Here is a 19572-nt window from a genome sequence, read left to right as displayed (position 1 = left end):
AAGGTTCCGGGTGCATTGCATAAACCAAATGGCATGCGGCGATAGGCAAAGGTCCCAAAAGGATAAGTGAATGTGGTCTTTTCTTGGTCGTTGGGATCAATTGGAATTTGGAAGTAACCGGAGAAACCATCTAGAAAGCAATAGTATTCTTTCCCCGCTAATCGTTCAATCATTTGATCAATAAAAGGTAACGGGAAATGATCTTTTCTAGTGGCATCATTGAGACGCCTGTAATCAATACAGACTCTCCAGCCGGTAACCGTTCTTGTTGGAACGAGTTCGTCTTTTTCATTACAATAACGGTTGTACCCCCCTTTTTGGGTACTACTTGTACTGGACTAACCCAAGGACTATCGAAGATGGGGTAGATTAACCCGGCGTCAAGAAGCTTGACTACCTCCTTTTTAACAACCTCTTTCATGTTGGGATTTAGCCTGCGTTGTCTTTGTACTACTGGTTTGAAGTCATTTTCAAGGAGAATTTTATGTGTACAATAAGACGGGTTTATCCCTGGAATGTCGGTCGTTTTCCAGGCTATAGCCTTTTTATGGGTTTTCAAAATAGAGATTAACCTTTTCTTCTCGTTACCGGAAAGATGTGAAGCAATAATTACTGGCAATTGAGATGTACCTTCGAGGTAAGCATACTCCAAGTGTTTGGGTAGCTCCTTAAGCTCTAGTACGGGTGGTTCTTTCAAGGAATTCTTTATTCGGAATCTATCTTTATTTCCGATATCTTCAAATGATTCTTCTTTCTTAGGAAATTCTTCTTTCATGGTCTCATCATCCGTGACCACTTTCATCAACTCATCAAAATCCTCATCAATATTGAAATATTCACTTTCACTCACCGGGGCAAACCCCGAGGTATCAATTTCAAGTAGCTCCTGTAATTCATTCTCAACACAAAAGTTTATAACATCAATTTGAAAACAAGAGTCATCGGTGGAAGTGGGTCTTTTCATGGCTTTGTCAATATTACAAACTATTCTCTCGTCTCCCACACCTAGACTTAATTGTTCTTTTTGGACATTAATGATAGCATCTGCAGTGTTAAGGAAAGGACGTCCTAAAATGATAGGAACTTTTGTGTCCTCTTGCATTTCTAGAATAACAAAGTCGACAGGAAAGACAAGTGAGCCAACTTTTACAAGAATATCCTATACCTATGGGAGTATCAAATGATTGGTTTGCTAATCGAATACCCATCCGAGTTGGTTTCAAATCTCCTAAGTCAAGTTTCAAATATAACGAGTAAGGCATTAGGTTAACACTTGCACCTAGGTCGGGTAGCGCATCATACACTACCGAATCACCCATCATACATGGTATGATAAAACTACCCGGATCTCCCAATTTTGGAGGTACATTTTGCTTTTTCAAGATGGCCAAACACTCCTCATGGAGGAATGTGGCAGATACTTCTTGCTATTTTCCTTTCTAGGATATGAGATCTTTCAAAAACTTCCCGTAATGGGGCATACCCTTAAGAACCTCCGCGAGTGGCATGTTAATGCTGATTTGCTTGATCATACCCGCAAATTTCTGATATTGGCTCGCGAGTCTGTCTTTCTTCAACGCTTTTGGGTATGGAATAGGTGCCTTGTACACCTTCACTGGTGGTTCTTCACTTTTCTTCGATATGACCTCCGGTGAATCACCTTTCTCTTTCTCTTTTTCAACATGCTCATCTACATCAACAGGCACCTACAAAACAGAAGGAGACAAGGGAACTTCCGGGGACTTAAGGGTCTCCGGGTTAGTAGTTAAACCGCTTCTAGTGGTTATAGCATTTACATGCTCATTCCTTGTTTGATTGTTACTAGGATTCACTTGAGTATTTGAGGGGAGAGCACCAGGTGGTCTCTCTGCTAGTAACTGTGAGATCCTTCCAACATCCCTTTCTAAGTTTTGAATCGTAGCTTGTTGATTGCGAATTTGCTGAGTTTGAATTTCTGCATTTTGTTTGTGTTTAACCATAAAATCTCTCAACAGATCTTCTAAATCGGATTTCTTCTCAGGTTGTGGTTGTAGAAGTGCTTGTGGTTGTGCTTATGGTTGATTGTGTTGGAAATTATTTTGGTAATTTCGTGGGGGTTGATTACGATTGTTTAGATGATTGTAACCCGGTGGTGTATTTCTTTGATTTTGATTCTGGAAATTTCGGTTATTTTGGTAACCTGCATTTCCTCCGTGGTAGTTGTTGTTTGAACTTGAAGGTCCTCCTATTTGATAACTGTTGACAGGAGGATATTTCCGGTTATTTGCTTCAACCGCCGGAAAGTCGTCAAAATTCATCTCACCTTTTCGTATGTAACCTAGGAAATTTGCTTGCTCTTCCATCGTCGTTTGGTCGCAATCTCGCGTGAGATGGGGACCTTGGCACAACTCGCACCCTACCCTGATAGCGTGCATTTCTTTGGTTACCTTCTCAATTTGCCTTGCTTGATTTTCCAATTGAACTTTTAATGCAGCGATTTTATCGTTGCTTTCGACATTAGCAACTGTTGACGATCTAGAGAATTCCATCTCTTGATGCCAATTATGAGAATGGGCTGCTATATCGGCAATTATCGTGTGAGCGTCTTCGGGCATTTTTTTCATGATTGATCCTCCTGCTGCAACATCTATATCCTTCCGGGTAGCCACATTGACTCCTTTATAGAAAATTTGGACTTTTTGGAATGTATTCAACCCGTGTTGAGGACATACCCTAAGCATTTTATTAAATCGGGTCCAAGCTTCATAAAGAGTCTCGTTAGACTTTTCCTTGAAGTGATTTTTGTCACTTTGCAATTTTGCTGCTTTCGAAGCGGGGAAGAATTCTGACAAAAATTTGTCCATCATATCATTCCAGTTTTCAATATAACCTTCCGGTAATGAGTCTAGCCAATCTCTTGCATCATCCTTTAGCGACCATGGAAAGATTTTTAGACATGCAACTTTATCGGAGACATCTTTGATTTTGAAAATCTTGTAAATGCTTACAAACTTACGAAGATGCTCGTTAGCATCTTCATTTGGGGCCCCACCGAATTGGCATGTATTAGTCACCATGTGGAGAAATTGCCCCTTTATTTCAAAACCATCAGTCATCGTAGGTTGAACAATTGCGTGGCCTTGTCCTGTGCTTGTTGCCTTCATCAAAGCATCCATCGTTTGATTTGTAGCAGTCATCTCTTCCTCTTCTTTAATGACTGGCTCGATGATTGGTTGAACAATTGGTTCAGAGTTAGAATCTAACGAAAGTGACTCTAAATCTTGAGCAAGAGATTCTACTTCTTGAGCTCTTAAGCGTTCGTGAAGTTCTCTTTCAGGTTCAGGATATGAAGGAATTAAATTAGAGTTGGAAGAACGTAGATTCATGCACTAATACCTATCCTGCAATCACAACACCACAAACAAACCAATTGCAAAAATACAAGCTTACAATAAAAAGTAACTTTTCTAGGAATTGAATTCCTACAAAAGGATCGAATAATTCAAATTTATTAAAATCTTTTAACAAAGCCGTTCCCCGGCAGCGGCGCCAAAAAGTTGATGTGTCAAGACGCAACCTTTAAAATGTAGACAATATGCTTAATAATTAACACATAATACAGGCAACTAAAACCCGATCATGTAGTAACTAGCAAGTAAATTGACCAGTTCGATCCACAGGGAGAAGTTTGTTTAAATGATTTTACTACAATTAATTATTCTAAAAAGGGGGTTTGTATTTGAAGTTGTATTTTTGTTTAACGAAACAGTAAATAAAAATAATAATTAACAAGAATGAGAATGCGGTGTTTACTTCTTTACTTGATAAATGATAGGGATTGTTCTTTTATAATTAAAACCGTTATGCGATAGTTACAATAGAGTAGTTTATATCAATTTCACAATATCTATAAACTTAAGAACTATGTTTAATCAACAAGATTCTTTCTTGGTTAAATTCACATAAAACCTAGTTTACTAAGATCACTCTAAGTAAACTACATGATTGTAAAACCTAAATATCATCCAATTACCATCCAATAGTCACATATAGGTGTGTAGATCACTAGGTGTTGAAGCACAAATTATAGCCTTTGATAAATTCACATAAATCAAGTCATAACTCGTATAATTGAACTAGAATATAAAGATAGTTACAACAATGGATTTCTTGAAAGAACATGGTGATTTAGATTGATTAACTAACTAGATTCATCCCAGTTAAACTCACGTGAAACCTTAATTACAACAATCACTTGAGGTAATTTCATAACTATGTTTCTTTGGAACTTATTCAATTACCGAATTAAACAAATAACAAAATCACTTAAGTGTATGTATCTAATCGTCTAGATTACTAGATGTATTGAAGTATAGATTGTTTTCCTAGTTAACTCACATTAATAGGTTGCAATCTATATAATTGAAGTAATGATCTAAACATGCATAACAATGGTTCTTACGGTTGAACTAGATAATTAAATCAATCAAACATATGTATAACTAGCATAACATCAAAGTATAGAACAATCCCAAGCCATAAATCTTACATTGAAGCAAACACACAAGGCTTTTAGCCTAACATAATCATAGTAGAACTAATAAAACAGTAAATACAAGTTGAATTCATGTTAAAAAGATATAGAACAATAGTACCAATTGCGATAAACGATCCTAGCTTAATATTGATGTTGAAAGAGTGGAGATTAACTTGCAGCCTTCCTTGGACCTTGAAAATCGTCTTAAAACTGGGGGAGAACGTAGTAGTGAAGGTTTATTAAGTAAGTAACCATTTGCTTCATTAAATAGCCTCAAAAGTTAGGTATTTTGGCCAGAAAGTGACCAGATGCGCCGCATCTCTTTGGGATGCGCCGCATCTCTTTACGTTTAGTAGATTCCAGCTCGATTCTGCACTCAGGACTGTCGGCAGGGGGTCAGATGCGCCGCATCTGGGACAGATGCGCCGCATCTAGCTTGGATGCACCGCATCCATCTCAGATGCGCCGCATCCATCTCAGATGCGCCGCATCTGTTGCTATTTTGGCCCAGAAGTCTTCATGCTCCGTATCTGAAACTGTCGGGAGTTATTTGGTGCAAAGATGTGCCGCATCTAAGAGAGATGCGCCGCATCTAAGAGAGATGCGCCGCATTTGGACCTGTTTCAGTGGTTTCGGGCTGTTTTATGCATTCGATCTTCGTTTTAACTCTGTTTTCGCTGTTGGTCTTCATTTATTCATTCACAATGGACTTTTTACAAATGTACATGAATTACAATACATACGTATAACAATTACATACAATTGGAACAACATTGGATCGAAATAATGACAATAAACATGTATAATTTTGGCGTTATCAATCACTACCCGAATAGTCTAATTGTCCTATTAACCGATGCCTGTACGGTTTGAAGATGAGGTAACATAAGAGGAGGGGTTGATGAGCCATTGATGCCATGCGATTGGGATTTTTTTTCGTGATCGGCTTGAGATCCAACAATAACTTTGCATTTGAATTTCGGAGATAATCATAACGGGGTTCCATTCTTTACTTGTGAAGACATTTAGGTTCCTGTGTTTCCAAATGATGTAGCAAGTAATCCATTTAGTAGCTTGCCATATGGAAGATCCGATGGAGTTATGTGAGAAACCTTGGTCGGAGATGATAACATCATTGATGTTGGATATTAGCGTATTGTTTTGGTTCCACCAATCTAACAACAGACCCCAAATTAAAGTCGCTTTATGACAATTTACCAATACGTGTTCTATGGTTTCAATATGTTGATCGCATAAGGGGCATAAGATGGTGTGTAGGTCAATTCCTTTTTTGTTGAGTTCACATCTCACCGGAATTTTTTGTTGAATGACTCTGCATGAGAATATGAATACCTTTTGAGGGACGAATTTGTTGAGAGGAAGTGATAGATTTTTTGAATGGATGCCATATTTTAATGAATTGATCATATTTGACATTGTTGATGTAGTGAAAATGCCAGATGGGTCAAGAGTGAATTTCCATGAGTCAGGATGAGCGGAGAGATTTACGGATGAGATTAGATTATTGAGTTTCGTAAGTTCGTCTAATGCTCGACCACTCGGTGGCCGGGACCAATTCCGATTTCCAACCGAAGTGGAGTTGATGTTCGAGATTCTATCGGAAACCGTTGCGTCTTTGTTGGAATCTAACATGAAAAGCCTATGAAAGAGTAATTTGAGGCTTTCAGAACCAATCCAAGTGTCGTGTCAAAAACTGATGGTAGTGCCATTGCCAATACACTTTGAAATCGAAGATGAGAAGGAAGAGCCTAAGTTGTCTGCAATTTTACCGGCTTTGATAATATCTTTCGATATGGTGCAATCTGAAATGTTCCTGCATAAAACATTAGTATCCAACCCCCCCCCCCCCCCCCCCCCCCGGCCCATAAATGCTTTTGATAATTTTTACCCATAAAGCGTTGTTTTCATTTTTAAAACGCCACCACCATTTACATAGTAGGGATATGTTTTTAGCAAAAAGGGACCCTATGTTTAAACCTCCATTTTCGTACGATAAGATAATTTGGTTCCATTTAATCCAGTTGATTTTATTATCATTCGAAGAACCCCCCCAGAAAAATTTCTGTCTTTTAGATTCAAGTACCTTAAGGATAGCGGTTGGCAGTGTTGTAAATCTCCTTATTTCTCCCCGAGATCTCCCCGAGATCTCGTTTTTGGAAAGCCACGGAGACGAGATGCCCATCTCCCGAGATTCCTCGGTCAGCGGGATTAAACTTGGTCAAAGTCACGATTTCTCGAATTTTCTCGCTCATTTCTCGAATTTTCTCCTAAAATCTAGTATTTTTTCGAATTTTCTAGCTCATTTCTTCGATTTACTTATAAAATCTCGTAAAAATGTATATAAAAGTACATATTTTTACTATTTATTCAAATTTATATTAAAAAAATTAAAAAGTCAACGTAAGTCAACGCCCGAGATCTCCCCGAGATTTTTCCGAGATGCCGAGATCCCCCCAAAAATGTCCAAACGAGATCTCCCCGAGATCCGAGATCTCCAACCTTGGTGGTTGGTGCATGGAATAGTGAGAAGTAGTATAGCGGGATACTGGTTAGGATGGATTTAATGATCGTGAGACGTCCACCAAAAGAGATTGATTTGGCGGACCAATCCGAAAGTCTTTTGTCGAACTTCTCAACGATCGGCTGCCAAGATGAGGAGTGAGATGTGGGTATACCAATGGGGAGACCAAGGTAAGTAAATGGGGTAGATCCCGCGGAGCATTTTATGTAGCTGGCCATTTGATTTGTTTCACTGATGGATGTTCCAATATCGTAGAGCTTGCTTTTGCAAAAATTGACTTTAAGTCCGGATATTTTTTCGAAACATTTTAGGAGTTTAGAGATACATTTTGCATTTCTTTTGTTCCATTCTCCGAAAAAGATTATATCGTCCGCGTATTGGAGTTGAGTGATAACGAGGTTGTCGTGCCCGATTTTCAGGCCCTCTAAAGCGTTAGTATTAAAAACTCATTCTAAACCCTAAATCTAAACACTAAACCCTAATTTCTAAACCCTAATTACTAAACCCTAAACACTGTTTTTCATTAATCAAAAGTCATTTTTTTGTTAACATACATCTGGTGCATGAAGCTATCATGCATCAGATGTATGTTAACGAGGTTTTTTTTTCAATTTTTTTCTTCTTCTGAATCTACAGAATGAAAATAGATACCAACAATTTTTTTTTTTATGAATCGGAGCTTTAGAACTAAAGATATAAATATTATAAAACCACTTATCCCCTTATTCCAAAAACGTTGTTGCTTAGCGCTCGATCCTTCCCCTATATAAACCAAAAGTTTTTTCTTGATTGTGATTAAAAGTTATTTTTGGGGTATATTGAAATGCCCCGTCTTAATCCATCTGGACGAAGTCTTCAACAGTTGGTCCCATTGTGAGGTTCTGATCTCTATATGCCATGAACGACTCCATGTAATATGAGCAAATGCACAGCGGAAGATTTCTTTCATACCTGAGAATAAACATGCTTTGAAGTGTCAACCAAAAGGTTGGTGAGTTCATAAGTTTATCATAAACAATAAAATTCATCATTTTGATAGACCACAAGATTTAAATCCTGCATGGTACAAATGGGCCCGAATCCTATACCCACCTGTAATGCACATGCGATATCTTTTAAATACAGTATACCTTTCTCGTGTACAAAATTTTTTTTCATAAATCTTAGTAACCGTACACATATCTCGTGCACAAAAACTAATACACATAACCTGTGTATAAAAATCATTCTCTCGATATATAACATTCACATCAATTGGTGGCAATTATCATGTCCACATAATTCAATGGTGGCAATTATCATGTCCACATAATTCAATGGTGGCAATTATCATGTTCACATAATTCAATGGTGGCAATTATCATGTCCACATAATTCAATAATAATCCGCAGAACTTCTGTCTGCATAATAATTCATTCGAGGAATGTTTTGCTTGTGTCTATCTCATCAAACATTTATAAAAGCATTTCATGTATTCGCAGTTCGAAATATATTTCAGAAGCATTTAATAAAGCAGTTGTAAAAACAGCGCATGTATTCTCAGTCCCAAAAATATAAAGAGTAAAAAGGGAGCAAATGAACTCACGCATATAATTATTGTAAAACAGTTAATAAAACATTTGCATGTATTCTCAGCCCCAAAAATGTAAAGAGTAAAAGGGAGCAAATGAAACTCACGCATATAATTATTGTAAAATAGTTAATAAAACATTTGCATGTATTCTCAGCCCCAAAAATGTAAAGAGTAAAAGGGAGCAAATGAAACTCACAATACTGTATTTTGTAGTAAAAATACATAGAACGACATTGAACAAGTATAGGGTTGGCCTCGGATTCATGAACCTATATCAATTGTATATTTATTAATATTCATAGTTGTAATTGAACACATATATGTATAAGTGTATTAGTTATATCATTTTTATGTTAATAATATATATATGTTTTATATGTTCATTTTGTATATAAAAATATTAAATTTTGTTATGTTATATGTGTTAAATATATATATATGTATGTATTTCATTTGCTTATCGAAACAGTAGTCTTAATTATATTAAGCTAACATTAGTAAAAAAATAATGGTAATAACATTAATATTATACTTATGTTAATAATAACTCTATTAGTGATAATAACAATGATATTAATAGTAATACTTGTAAAAATATTAATGTTACTATTTATAATATTAATGATTAATAATAATAATAATAATAATAATAACTTTATTAAAAAATGATAATATTAATGATAATAATGATATTGTTAATAATAATGCATTTGTTTAATAGTAATAATAATAATACTAATAGTCACAAAAATGATACTATTACTAATATTAATGGGATTAATAATAATAATATCAATAATTGATCCTGAATACTTGTATTAATAATACTTGGTAAAATTAATAATATTAATGATAATACTAGTAGTGATAATATTAGTGATAATAATAATTATACCTTTTATCTTTGTATTTAATAGCAATCATAATCAAAAATAATATTAGTAACTATAATAATAATAATAATAATAATAATAATAATAATAATAGTAGTAATAATAATAATAATAATAAAAGTAATAACAATACTACCTCATAAGAAAAAGCTCCAAAAAAAAGAAAATAACTGCCTTTGTCCGGATCGAACCCGAGACCTCTCGCTATCCCGACTCAACATCAAACCACTCCACCACTTCTGCTTTTCTGATTTATTTCCCGGATTAATTATATTCAACCCATATTTTTAACTGATTCCATCCTTCTTATTTTTTTTTCTAAAAAAAATAGCCACAGTCAGGACTCGAACTCGTGATCTCTTGTTCCCATCACACACTCCCAAACCATCCCTCTGTCTGTTGTTTTTCTGTTATAACTAGTCCCCTAATTTCTTTTAACCCTTATTCGTATGTTCCTTCTTCATTCCCATCATAATTATTCTAATTATCATCTTAAGCATAATCATTTAATTCTATTATCCTTCTTTATCAATTATCATCAACACTTCGAAAGAAAAAAAATAGGCAGCCATGTAGCTGTTATGGCTTCAAAAAGAACATATGTATCGGCCCATACTGCATTTAATTGGCCCCATCATGATTTAATACTATATGGCCCGAAGTAAATTGGTGGCCCAACTACAAAACTGTAATCCATTCGGTAATTTATGGCCCAAGGATAATATGACAACGTATCAATCATACTTCGTTATTATTGAAAGAGAAAAAGAAAAATAATCAAGTGGGAGTTGCTGTAGTCACCAGGTAGGGTTTTTATGTTCGCTTTCTTTCTCTCCTTTTTTTTAATCGAACTTTAACAGCTCATACAGCACTCGTTGTTTATTAATCGTTATCATTGTATTGCTTTTGTGGGGGCTCGGTTTAATAACAATCATATAAACGAATTAGAACAGGAAAAAAATATGAGGGAGAGGGAGAGATAGAGAGATGAGGGTTGTGTTTTAACCCGAATAGAATAGAAGACAAACAGGTGTATTCTTCCTCGTTTCTTTCTTCTTCGCGTTTGAATACCACTGAAATAGTAGCGGTATTATTTGTGTGTGATAAAGGTTGTGGTGTTCGGATACCTTAACAGCGAGAAGAAGAAGAAAGAAAAAAAAAATAAAAGAGGGGATGGTGGGAGTGACGAGGTGTTCGGTGATGGCGGTTGTTTATGGGTTTTGTTCTTGTTGAACGTGATTGAAGGTAATCAAGAAAAACAGATGCACAAACATGGGAGTAGCAGGGATCATGGGAGTGACGAAGATGGTTGTTATAGAAAAGTAAATCAAATGGTGGTGGTGCTACGGGTGATCTTGAAGGTAGTTCATGCTTATGATTCAAGAAGAGAGAGAGTAAGAGAGAGAAGATGGTTCATGGTTACGTGTGGTGATCGGTTTGATCAAATAGCAATGGGTGTTGGAAATGAATCGTGTATATGTAATGGATCGTGTATAGGTGGTTTAATGGTTGTGTGATGGAGCTTGGGTTTGACAGGGAAACAAGAAAAGGAAAGAAGGTGAATTATATCATCCATATCACTGCATAATTCAATGGGTTTAAAGGATAAAGAAGTCGACAGCATCTCTTAATCAGACAAAGAAGAAGAAAATAAAAGAATTAAAAGTAGACTTTGATTGCTAACAGATTTTGGATCTTTCTGAAATTGAAATCGTTATGGTACAGATTCTAAAGACAGGATCCAAAATCCTCTACAGATTGATAATGATATTAAATGGATTGCTTATCCATCTTATATTTAATTGTATATATACCGTATTCATATATGTATTTATGTATTTATCTGTGTAACAGTATTTGTATTTTATTATATATCTGATCTGATATATATATATATATATATATATATATATATATATATATATATATATATATATGTGTGTGTGTGTGTGTGTGTGTGTGTATATAACATATTAACTTTTGTAATATTACTTAACAACGTAAATCCATTATTAATTTCAAGAATATCATTTATTTTTAATAAGAATAAGAATACTAATATTAATAATGATAATATTGTTAATGATAATTATAATAATTCTAATGACTAATAATTATATTAATAATACTAATTTATAATAGAGATACTAATAATACTAATGCTAATTGTAATAATAATAATATTATTATTAATAATAATATAACAATTTATCAAATCTCATATTTTAATAATAATAATGAAAGTAATTATAACAACTATATTTTAATTGGGTTTATATATATGTAATATTTAATAATCATATATCATATAATAGCTTTTATTGTTTATTTACATTTTATAAATAATACAATATTATAATATATTAATCATATATATTTATATATAACTTCATTTTAAATTCCACTTAATTATTTTATATCTTATCTTACATTTTTAATTCTAATATTTAAACTATATTTTATAATTTCAAATTATTATATAATTCTGCATTAACATATATATAAACATGTTTATTTACAAATAATTGTTCGTGAATCCTCGGGAACATTCATAGGGTAATTGTTTACATAAATATAGTTTCAAAACTTTCGAGACTCAACATTACAGACTTTGCTTATCGTGTCGAAATATTATAACGATCAAGTTTAAATTTGGTCGGAAATTTCCGGGTCGTCACATATATATATATATATATATATATATATATATATAGGGGCAGGATCAATGGGGAAGTAACCAATCGGGCGGAAGCGGGGGGAAGCAAATTTTTTTTCCTTTTTTTTTGGATTTTTTTTTCAAGCATCAAGATCACACGAAAATATGAACATTTAGAAAAGCCACTTCGTGATGAATGTTATTATTTAGGCGGGAAAACGATCGACAAAAATAACATTCAAGATAATATTGTTCGTGAAGAATGTTAACGTGTTTTTTTCATTTTTGTAAAGTAAAATTTAACCCGATTTAGAGTTTAGGGTTTAGGGTTTGGTGTTTTGGGTTTATAACATAAACCCAAAACACCAAACCCTAAACCATAAACCCTAAACTCTAAACCATTCGTGTTAAAAACTCAATCTAAACCCTAAATCTAAACCCTAAACCCTAAATTTCTAAACCCTAATATCTAAAACCTATAAACCCTAATATCTAAACCATAATATCTAAACTCTAATATCTAAAACCTCAACATACGCTCGAAAAACACGATAATTGTTATATATTAGTTCTTCGAGCATTTTTCCGCCAAAATAAAAACATTTATCACAAAGTGTCTTTATTAAATATTCATATTTTCATCCAATCTATAATGTTCGTGAACAAAGTTTTTTCAAAAAACGAATTTTTTTTTGCTTCCCCTCGCTTCCCCCCGATTGATTACTTCCCTCTTGATCCTACCACTATATATATATATATATATATATATATATATATATATATATATATATATATATATATATATATATATATATATATATATATATATATATATATATATATATATATATATATATATATATATATATATATAAATTATAATTAATTAATACTAAGATATAAATAGATAAGATATAGTGCAATATATACGTATAGAATTTCCTACTAATTCTCTGATGTTAGACGTAAAAATAAAAAAATTACACTACAAAAAATGCCGCACTTTTTAACACTTCAATTATTCTTTAACACCTTAACATGTGAATAATTTGAAATATTTTTGACATCTACAAGTGTCACAAAGTTTTTGACACTTCAAAGTGTTAAAAAAATAAACCCAATAACACTTAAAAGTGTCAAAAAGTTAATTGCAGTTCAAAAATTTTTGACACCATATTTTTAAACATTAAATTTCTGACACCTTATTTTTTTCACGCTTTCAACTTAGTGATACTTATAAGTGTTAAAAACATATCAAGTTATTATTGTGTTACATGTGTCAAAAATAATGAAAGTGTCAAGAAATTAAAATTATTTTGTAGTGTTACACGTATCATTATTATGTATGTCGTAATTATACTCAGTGATATATCAATATCAATTATTCAATTCGAGCCATGACTTCATCTAGTGAATTATGAGTCTTTTTTTAACACTAATTACGAGTACTAAATTCAATTAGTTTTGACGCTAATTAATTAATAAAACTAGTGGTCAATGCCCGTGCGGTGCACGTGAACGTTGACCTTAGTTGTAGGTCGGTCGGGGTGTTTGTTTCAGTAAAGCACGGTTTGTGTTTGTGGTTGAACACATTTAGATCAAATAGATGGCTATTCTCCTAGGTATTTGCAGAATCCAGTTTAAAGACTACAATACATGTGAAGCATGATTTCCCCATAATAACATATTTGTAATTTTCGTCATTTGTTATCTCAATACAGAAAAGTTGCTGACAATTACAAATTTCTTGAACACATGATAAAACAATTGAATATGTCTATGTGTTTTGTAATCAAAATAAATGTTCGCTGCAGGAATGTCCTGGTGCTGAGGAACTTAGAGGCTAACCCCTATTTCCTTCCATCATAACAGGCTTAAAATTTGCTTGCAAACCTGAAAGACAGTTAAAGAAACTTGTGTGATATAAGCTGGCTACAAATCCATGTCAGGTCGAGTTTAAATGACTGAAAGTGCATGTAAGCCAAAACATGGAGAAAATAGTTTACCCCTTAAATTTATTTCAAAATGCCAGGCCCAGAAAGTGTGACAATAAGGACGATCAATTTATAAAAGTGACAATACAGTGAGAAATAAAGATTTATTTTTTTTGCATAAAACACTGGACGAATAATAGGTTTCTGCAATTTACAAAACTGCTATCGGCGGCCAACGGTGAACGTGGGGCCACAAAGTATGTGTTCATTACAGGTAACAGTAAAATGGTGTAACTTTAAAATAAGTACAAACATGAAATAAATATGGGATTAGGTAGACGGAAGATGTACCTGGATATAATCTAATTTAGGTTTGTGGAAATTTCCTTGTAAACCACGTTCCTTGTATGGTTATGCAATCCGTCCTTGTTTTCGTTTACCATGACTATTTTTAGACCGGCGGGGTCGGTTACTCTCGACATTGCGATGTATAGTTGCCCGTGACTGAATACTGGTTTTGGCAAGTATAGGCCGATCAATTCGAGTGATTGCCCCTGGCTTTTGTTGATCGTCATCGCGTAACATGGTTTCAAGGGAAATTGAGTGCGTTGCATAACAAAAGGCCACTTGGATTGGGTAGACGTTAGGATTATTCGGTGTATTATAACCATGTTGCCAATATGGGAGCCAGTAATGATACGAGCCTGAATAACGAATGTTTGAAAGTCCGTTATGATAAGCCGGGTTCCATTACACATGCCTTTGCTGGGGTTCAAATTGCGTAGCAACATTATTAGTTGGCCTATTTTTAGCTTCAACTTGTGAGGAGGCACACCGGGAAAATTGAGCTTATTTAAAAATTCAACTGGGTATGATTGTTGTTGGTTAAGCGCATCTGTTGATCCCTTGCATATTTCATCCGAGCTTTGAAAGGTCATTGTTTGAGATTCTAGCTTCTTAAACATATGTTTATTAATCTGGTCAGCGTCATCATTTCTTGGGGTCAAAATTGCCCTCTCACGTAAATAGTCTTCATCTCTATGTCTCTGAATGAAATCTGGAAAAATGGTGTCTACGATAGCCTCAATGGGGGGCTTCTCAGATTTAACAATAAACTCTTCTGGAATGTTTATCCATGTTGGTTCATCTTCTCCATCTTGACATAAGGCGGGGACTTTGCCATATCCAATTTCTAGGACCCATTTATTGAATTCCCGTTTCCGAGCATCAACGCGGCCATCTACAGTGTATTCATTTACCCGCATGATTCGCGACAACCTGTGTAGTTGACAATGGTTCCATAAATCTGATCGGTTAATGCAAGCCTGGATCACCTCCTGTCTTTTGCCCTTTGGTATCACTGGTAATATCTGCTTGAAATCACCTCCTAGTAGAATAGGCATACCTCCAAAGAGCCTGCCTCTGTTTGCCTCGTCCTTTGCGGCTAAAATATCCCGCAATGTTTTATCTAACGCCTCAAATGCAAATCGTTGAGTCATGGGAGCTTCATCCCATATTATTAACCTTGCTTGTTGCATCAGGTCTGCAAGGTGTGTCTTTTGTTTTATACCACATGTGCTATTTTCCATGAGTTCTAACGGGATGACAAATCGACTGTGGGCAGTCCGACCCCCTGGAAAAAGCAATGAAGCAATTCCTGCATATTAAGATTGTTAGGGTAGTTAAATTTCTTTAAAAGGGTATTCGGTTATTGTGTTATGTTTGCTGGTGACAAACTGCCCCTATCAGTTTCCATGAAATAAATATAATGATATAAGTATATGATAATGGTTTTTGGCACGTTAGGGTTCTCAACTATCTGGTAACCTAAAAATAATAATGAAGAAAGTTTTAAGGATAAAAATAATACTAAAAATAAAATACCATGTTTGCTAAAGTATATAGACTGAAAATAAATAATAGTGCATGAATCTTTAACTTTTATGTTAATAGTATATATAACTGATATGATGAAAATGGCAAATTCTTCATAAACTACTAATAGTTTCACTGTTGACAATAAGATCTGATGCATATGTGATAGCCAATTCCATAATTATTACAATTAAAAATGGGAAAAATTATTTAATCTTTGAGAGTAAATTAGACAGTAATATAAGAGGCATGTAAAATCGTTTCAGGATGACAGTAGGAAATTTGGCCTGCTGAGGTTGTGTTGTATAGATTTAATATGAACATGATGTATATGTGTATAGATAGTAATTTTTAAGAGGAAATGTACCTGACGAAGCCACTGCAAGAATGATCATCTTCTCGGATCTTAGTTTGGTCAGAATGGTGTTGTAAACGAAGGTTTTTCCTGTACCCCCAGGGCCATAGAGGAAAAATAGACCTCCCTTTTTTTCTGTTACAGCTGCAAGTACCGCCTGATAAATAATAAGTTGTTCCGGGTTGAGGGAGGTATACAGGTTGTTATGAAGGGTTTCCATTTCTTTAAGATTGTAGTTTAATTCTTCTCGTATAAGACGGTTGTCCAGGTGGTTCAGGAGGGATTGGTCGGGCTGTGGGAGATCCGGGTAATCCGATAAAGATTTACCATTTTTATTTAAGATTGCTTGTATTTCCACCAAGCAATAATTTCTGACCTGGGCCTCACTTAGGATTAATTCTGGGTAGTTGTACAACTTTCTTTTTTTATGCAAAATGTCATCTGATAACGCTTCCCAGTGCTTTTCCCATAGGTTGAGCGGTTTACTAACGTTGCAAAAAAGCAAAATGGTGACAAACAAATCACGAAGTTGTGAACCAGATGCCCACAATGTTGCCTCGGATATTGCCTCTGTCCATTCTTTATCATCATTTATCAACCCGTAGGCAAAGCAAGCGTCTTTAAATGTGGGATGTAATGTTCCGTCGACTCTACGAATATCTTCAAATGATCGGGGACCTTTGACTATATTTAACAACATCTTGAGATAATAACGCTCGCCCGACGAAGGATTTGAGTACACAATACGTCCAATACACCTTCTTTATTTTCGAGGGGCCCATTCTTTTGCGTCCTGATTCCATACGTAATGTATAGGAATTTTTGCGTATGTCAAGTTTCTTGCTTTCTGGTCTCGGTTGTTTAGTTCAAACCACTGCGTGAACATGGTTTCCTTGATGCTTTCCCTATGTAACAGTGCTGGCAGGTTTTCTGAATCGCGTACGGTGATAGCCTGCTGATTTGGTAAATGGTAAGACAATTTGATAACTGATGGCTGTGAAAAGTGGATGTCAAAGGAAAACATTCTCTAAACAGCCTCGCATGGTGATCAATAGCGACAATCTAAGTAATTTTGAATTTCATCAACTTCGGTTACTTTTTCAACAGAGGAGTTTTCTATAGGAGTTAGATTTTCTTGTATCACTATTGTTGCTCGGTCGGGCCCTTTGTTTAAGTATTTAAATAAGTACTTGATAGCCCAAGATCTATTACACCATTCCACATTAATATGTGCATTGTATTTGAGGAGGAGGAATCTGTTGTAAGGCACAACGAAGCTATTGTCAAGCGTATTTTTGCCTTTGCTTACTTTTTCTCCATTGTTCCTCCGCCTGTAGTTTGCGTATCCATCCTCATCTATTGTCGTTTCCGCATAATAGGGCTTAGGAAAATTTTTCGAGCATTTTCTGTCAACCATGCAAGGTGCGTCTGTATTTTTTCCTCCGCAAGGCCCATGTAACATGTACTCGGTAATAGCTTTGTACGCTTCTGGGTCATGAGTCTGAGATGGAATTTCAGCGGATATGATATCGTTAATGTCTGATGGGCTCTTGCATTTGCAATCATGGGTTAGCCAAATTAACATGTGGACATGGGGCAATCCGCGTTTTTGAAATTCAATAATGTATATACCTGCAACAAAATAATTCATGGGATATTATGATCGCATTCTTTTTTAAACGAACATGAGCTCAAATAGTATTAGAATGACGGTAGTTAAAGAAACTGTGTATGGTGTATATTTTCGTGCTAATAGTAGGTGGTCAGACGTTTACTAAAGTGTAGGGCAATTTGGTTAATGTCTCCATTATTTAGAAGTTTTGTTAATTCGTGAGTTTATTTTTTCATGATGGTTTTGCTGCTTACCAGAAACTAAGAATAAAGGGGAAAATTGTAATATGTTTAATAATTAGCAGGCCTTCTAAATTAAATACAGGCTCATGGCAGGTCTGTGAAGCAGGGTATGTAAACAAAATGTCATCGTAACGGGGAGTTTAAAAGGTAAAAAGGTTTAATTGTGTACGTAAGGATCTAGAGGTGATACCGTCAAGCTTTTGCTTGAACATTCTTGCAACAATGTCTGGCCGATCCGGTGGTCGCTGACCTTCTATATAAGACAGCATGCCTTCAATTTCTGGCCATTTAGGGTTAGATGTAAAGGTGATGAACAAATCTGGATTATCAAACTCTCGACAAAGTGCCATTGCGTCTTGGTAGTTTTGAACCATATATCGCGGGCTACCGGTATGTGAAGCTGGTAGAATGATTCTTTTTCCTATTGACGTCGCCTTCGTGTCACCGCGCGTAACAACGTCACACACATTATTATATAGGTCGAGGCGTAGCTCATTTTGGTGATTCCTTAGCCATTTAAGCCTTTGTTCTTCTACAGCTGTGTATGCATCGACTAAATATTGTTGAAATAAACGTCCACCTCTAAGTAGGGTGGTGCCTTCATTTTCAAGTTGCTTAATCATATAGCAATAGAACTCGCGCATGGCGACAAACTCTCTATTAGTTTTCCATCATCCATTGTTATTACGATAGGGGATTTCTTCGTGATACCCTGTTTCGCCGTATGGAAATAATAAAGGGTACTGCAACGCCATATATAGTTGGTGCAGTTCTGATATCCTTTTCGGCGGGCAATTTTTTTCCTGCACAATGATATCCCTTGAAGCCGTACACTGCCCAAAGTCACTTGTTATCAATGCGGCCACCTCAGCTACGGTAGGGGTGTTATATTTCCGTGAGTGTGTCACCTTAGCAAGCAACCGCAGCTAAAATTCCGATGATCTATTGTTAGTAGACCAATCGAGTGCCATCCGAAATGCTTGATCAACAGCACTGTATTGATTCAGCATGTTGATTAGGTTGTTGGTTATGTTTTCGTTAAGCGAGTGTCGGGTCTCGTAACTTACAAAGGCAGACATCCGGTTCCTCGCCTCGTGTTCTGTATCAAAAAAATATAGTTGTGCATATCGTGGATGTCCTCCTTCTGCGGGTAAAAGGGACCCAATTTTATGATATGTTTGACCGCTTATTCTAAATGTATAATGGCCTCGCCCATGATTGACTGAATGGTCAATTCGTGCACCGAACGATGTAAAAGAGAACATGCTGTTGTAAATGCGTATTTGCTCTCTAAATTTTGCTGTCGAAGTGGCTGTGTAGTCCAGCAATGTCTTCAATAACATAGGAGGGTCCTTGAGCTTGGGTAGAAGCAG

At 35.2% G+C, this 19572-nt stretch overlaps 3 protein-coding genes across 3 annotated transcripts; all 3 read right to left on the bottom strand.

The window, feature by feature from the left end:
* Nucleotides 1-5365: 5365 nt before the first annotated feature.
* Nucleotides 5366-6169, bottom strand: LOC139872670 (uncharacterized). Its single transcript, XM_071860600.1, has one exon. The coding sequence runs from the start codon at nt 6167-6169 to the stop codon at nt 5366-5368; it is 804 nt and encodes a 267-aa protein (XP_071716701.1).
* Nucleotides 6170-14024: 7855 nt separating this feature from the next.
* LOC139872668 (uncharacterized) lies at nt 14025-17045 on the bottom strand. The gene is made up of 4 exons (XM_071860596.1): nt 16358-17045; nt 14876-15772; nt 14556-14819; nt 14025-14074 (listed from the first exon to the last, which is right to left on the bottom strand). The coding sequence occupies exons 1-4, from the start codon at nt 17043-17045 to the stop codon at nt 14025-14027; spliced, it is 1899 nt and encodes a 632-aa protein (XP_071716697.1).
* A 63-nt stretch (nt 17046-17108) lies between these two features.
* On the bottom strand, nt 17109-18843 carry LOC139872666 (uncharacterized). The gene is made up of 3 exons (XM_071860594.1): nt 18390-18843; nt 17442-17977; nt 17109-17339 (listed from the first exon to the last, which is right to left on the bottom strand). The coding sequence occupies exons 1-3, from the start codon at nt 18841-18843 to the stop codon at nt 17109-17111; spliced, it is 1221 nt and encodes a 406-aa protein (XP_071716695.1).
* Between the last annotated feature and the right edge of the window lie 729 nt (nt 18844-19572).

Source organism: Rutidosis leptorrhynchoides, chromosome 10, assembly GCF_046630445.1.
Source record: "Rutidosis leptorrhynchoides isolate AG116_Rl617_1_P2 chromosome 10, CSIRO_AGI_Rlap_v1, whole genome shotgun sequence".
NCBI classification, from domain to species: domain Eukaryota; kingdom Viridiplantae; phylum Streptophyta; class Magnoliopsida; order Asterales; family Asteraceae; genus Rutidosis; species Rutidosis leptorrhynchoides.
This window is presented reverse-complemented; position numbering and strand designations above follow the sequence as displayed.

Coding starts and splice junctions, on each gene's coding strand:
- LOC139872670 (XM_071860600.1), bottom strand. CDS start 6,169: ATGTTAGATTCCAACAAAGACGCAACGGTTTCCGATAGAATCTCGAAC.
- LOC139872668 (XM_071860596.1), bottom strand. CDS start 17,045: ATGTTGTTAAATATAGTCAAAGGTCCCCGATCATTTGAAGATATTCGT. Junction 14,820..14,875: donor CAATTTGAACCCCAGCAAAG/GCATGTGTAATG, acceptor TTCGTTATTCAG/GCTCGTATCATTACTGGCTC. Junction 14,075..14,555: donor CCGGTCTAAAAATAGTCATG/GTAAACGAAAAC, acceptor ACTGTCTTTCAG/GTTTGCAAGCAAATTTTAAG.
- LOC139872666 (XM_071860594.1), bottom strand. CDS start 18,843: ATGCGCGAGTTCTATTGCTATATGATTAAGCAACTTGAAAATGAAGGC. Junction 17,978..18,389: donor GTTCAAGCAAAAGCTTGACG/GTATCACCTCTA, acceptor ATTTTGTTGCAG/GTATATACATTATTGAATTT. Junction 17,340..17,441: donor AAAACTCCTCTGTTGAAAAA/GTAACCGAAGTT, acceptor CACTTTTCACAG/CCATCAGTTATCAAATTGTC.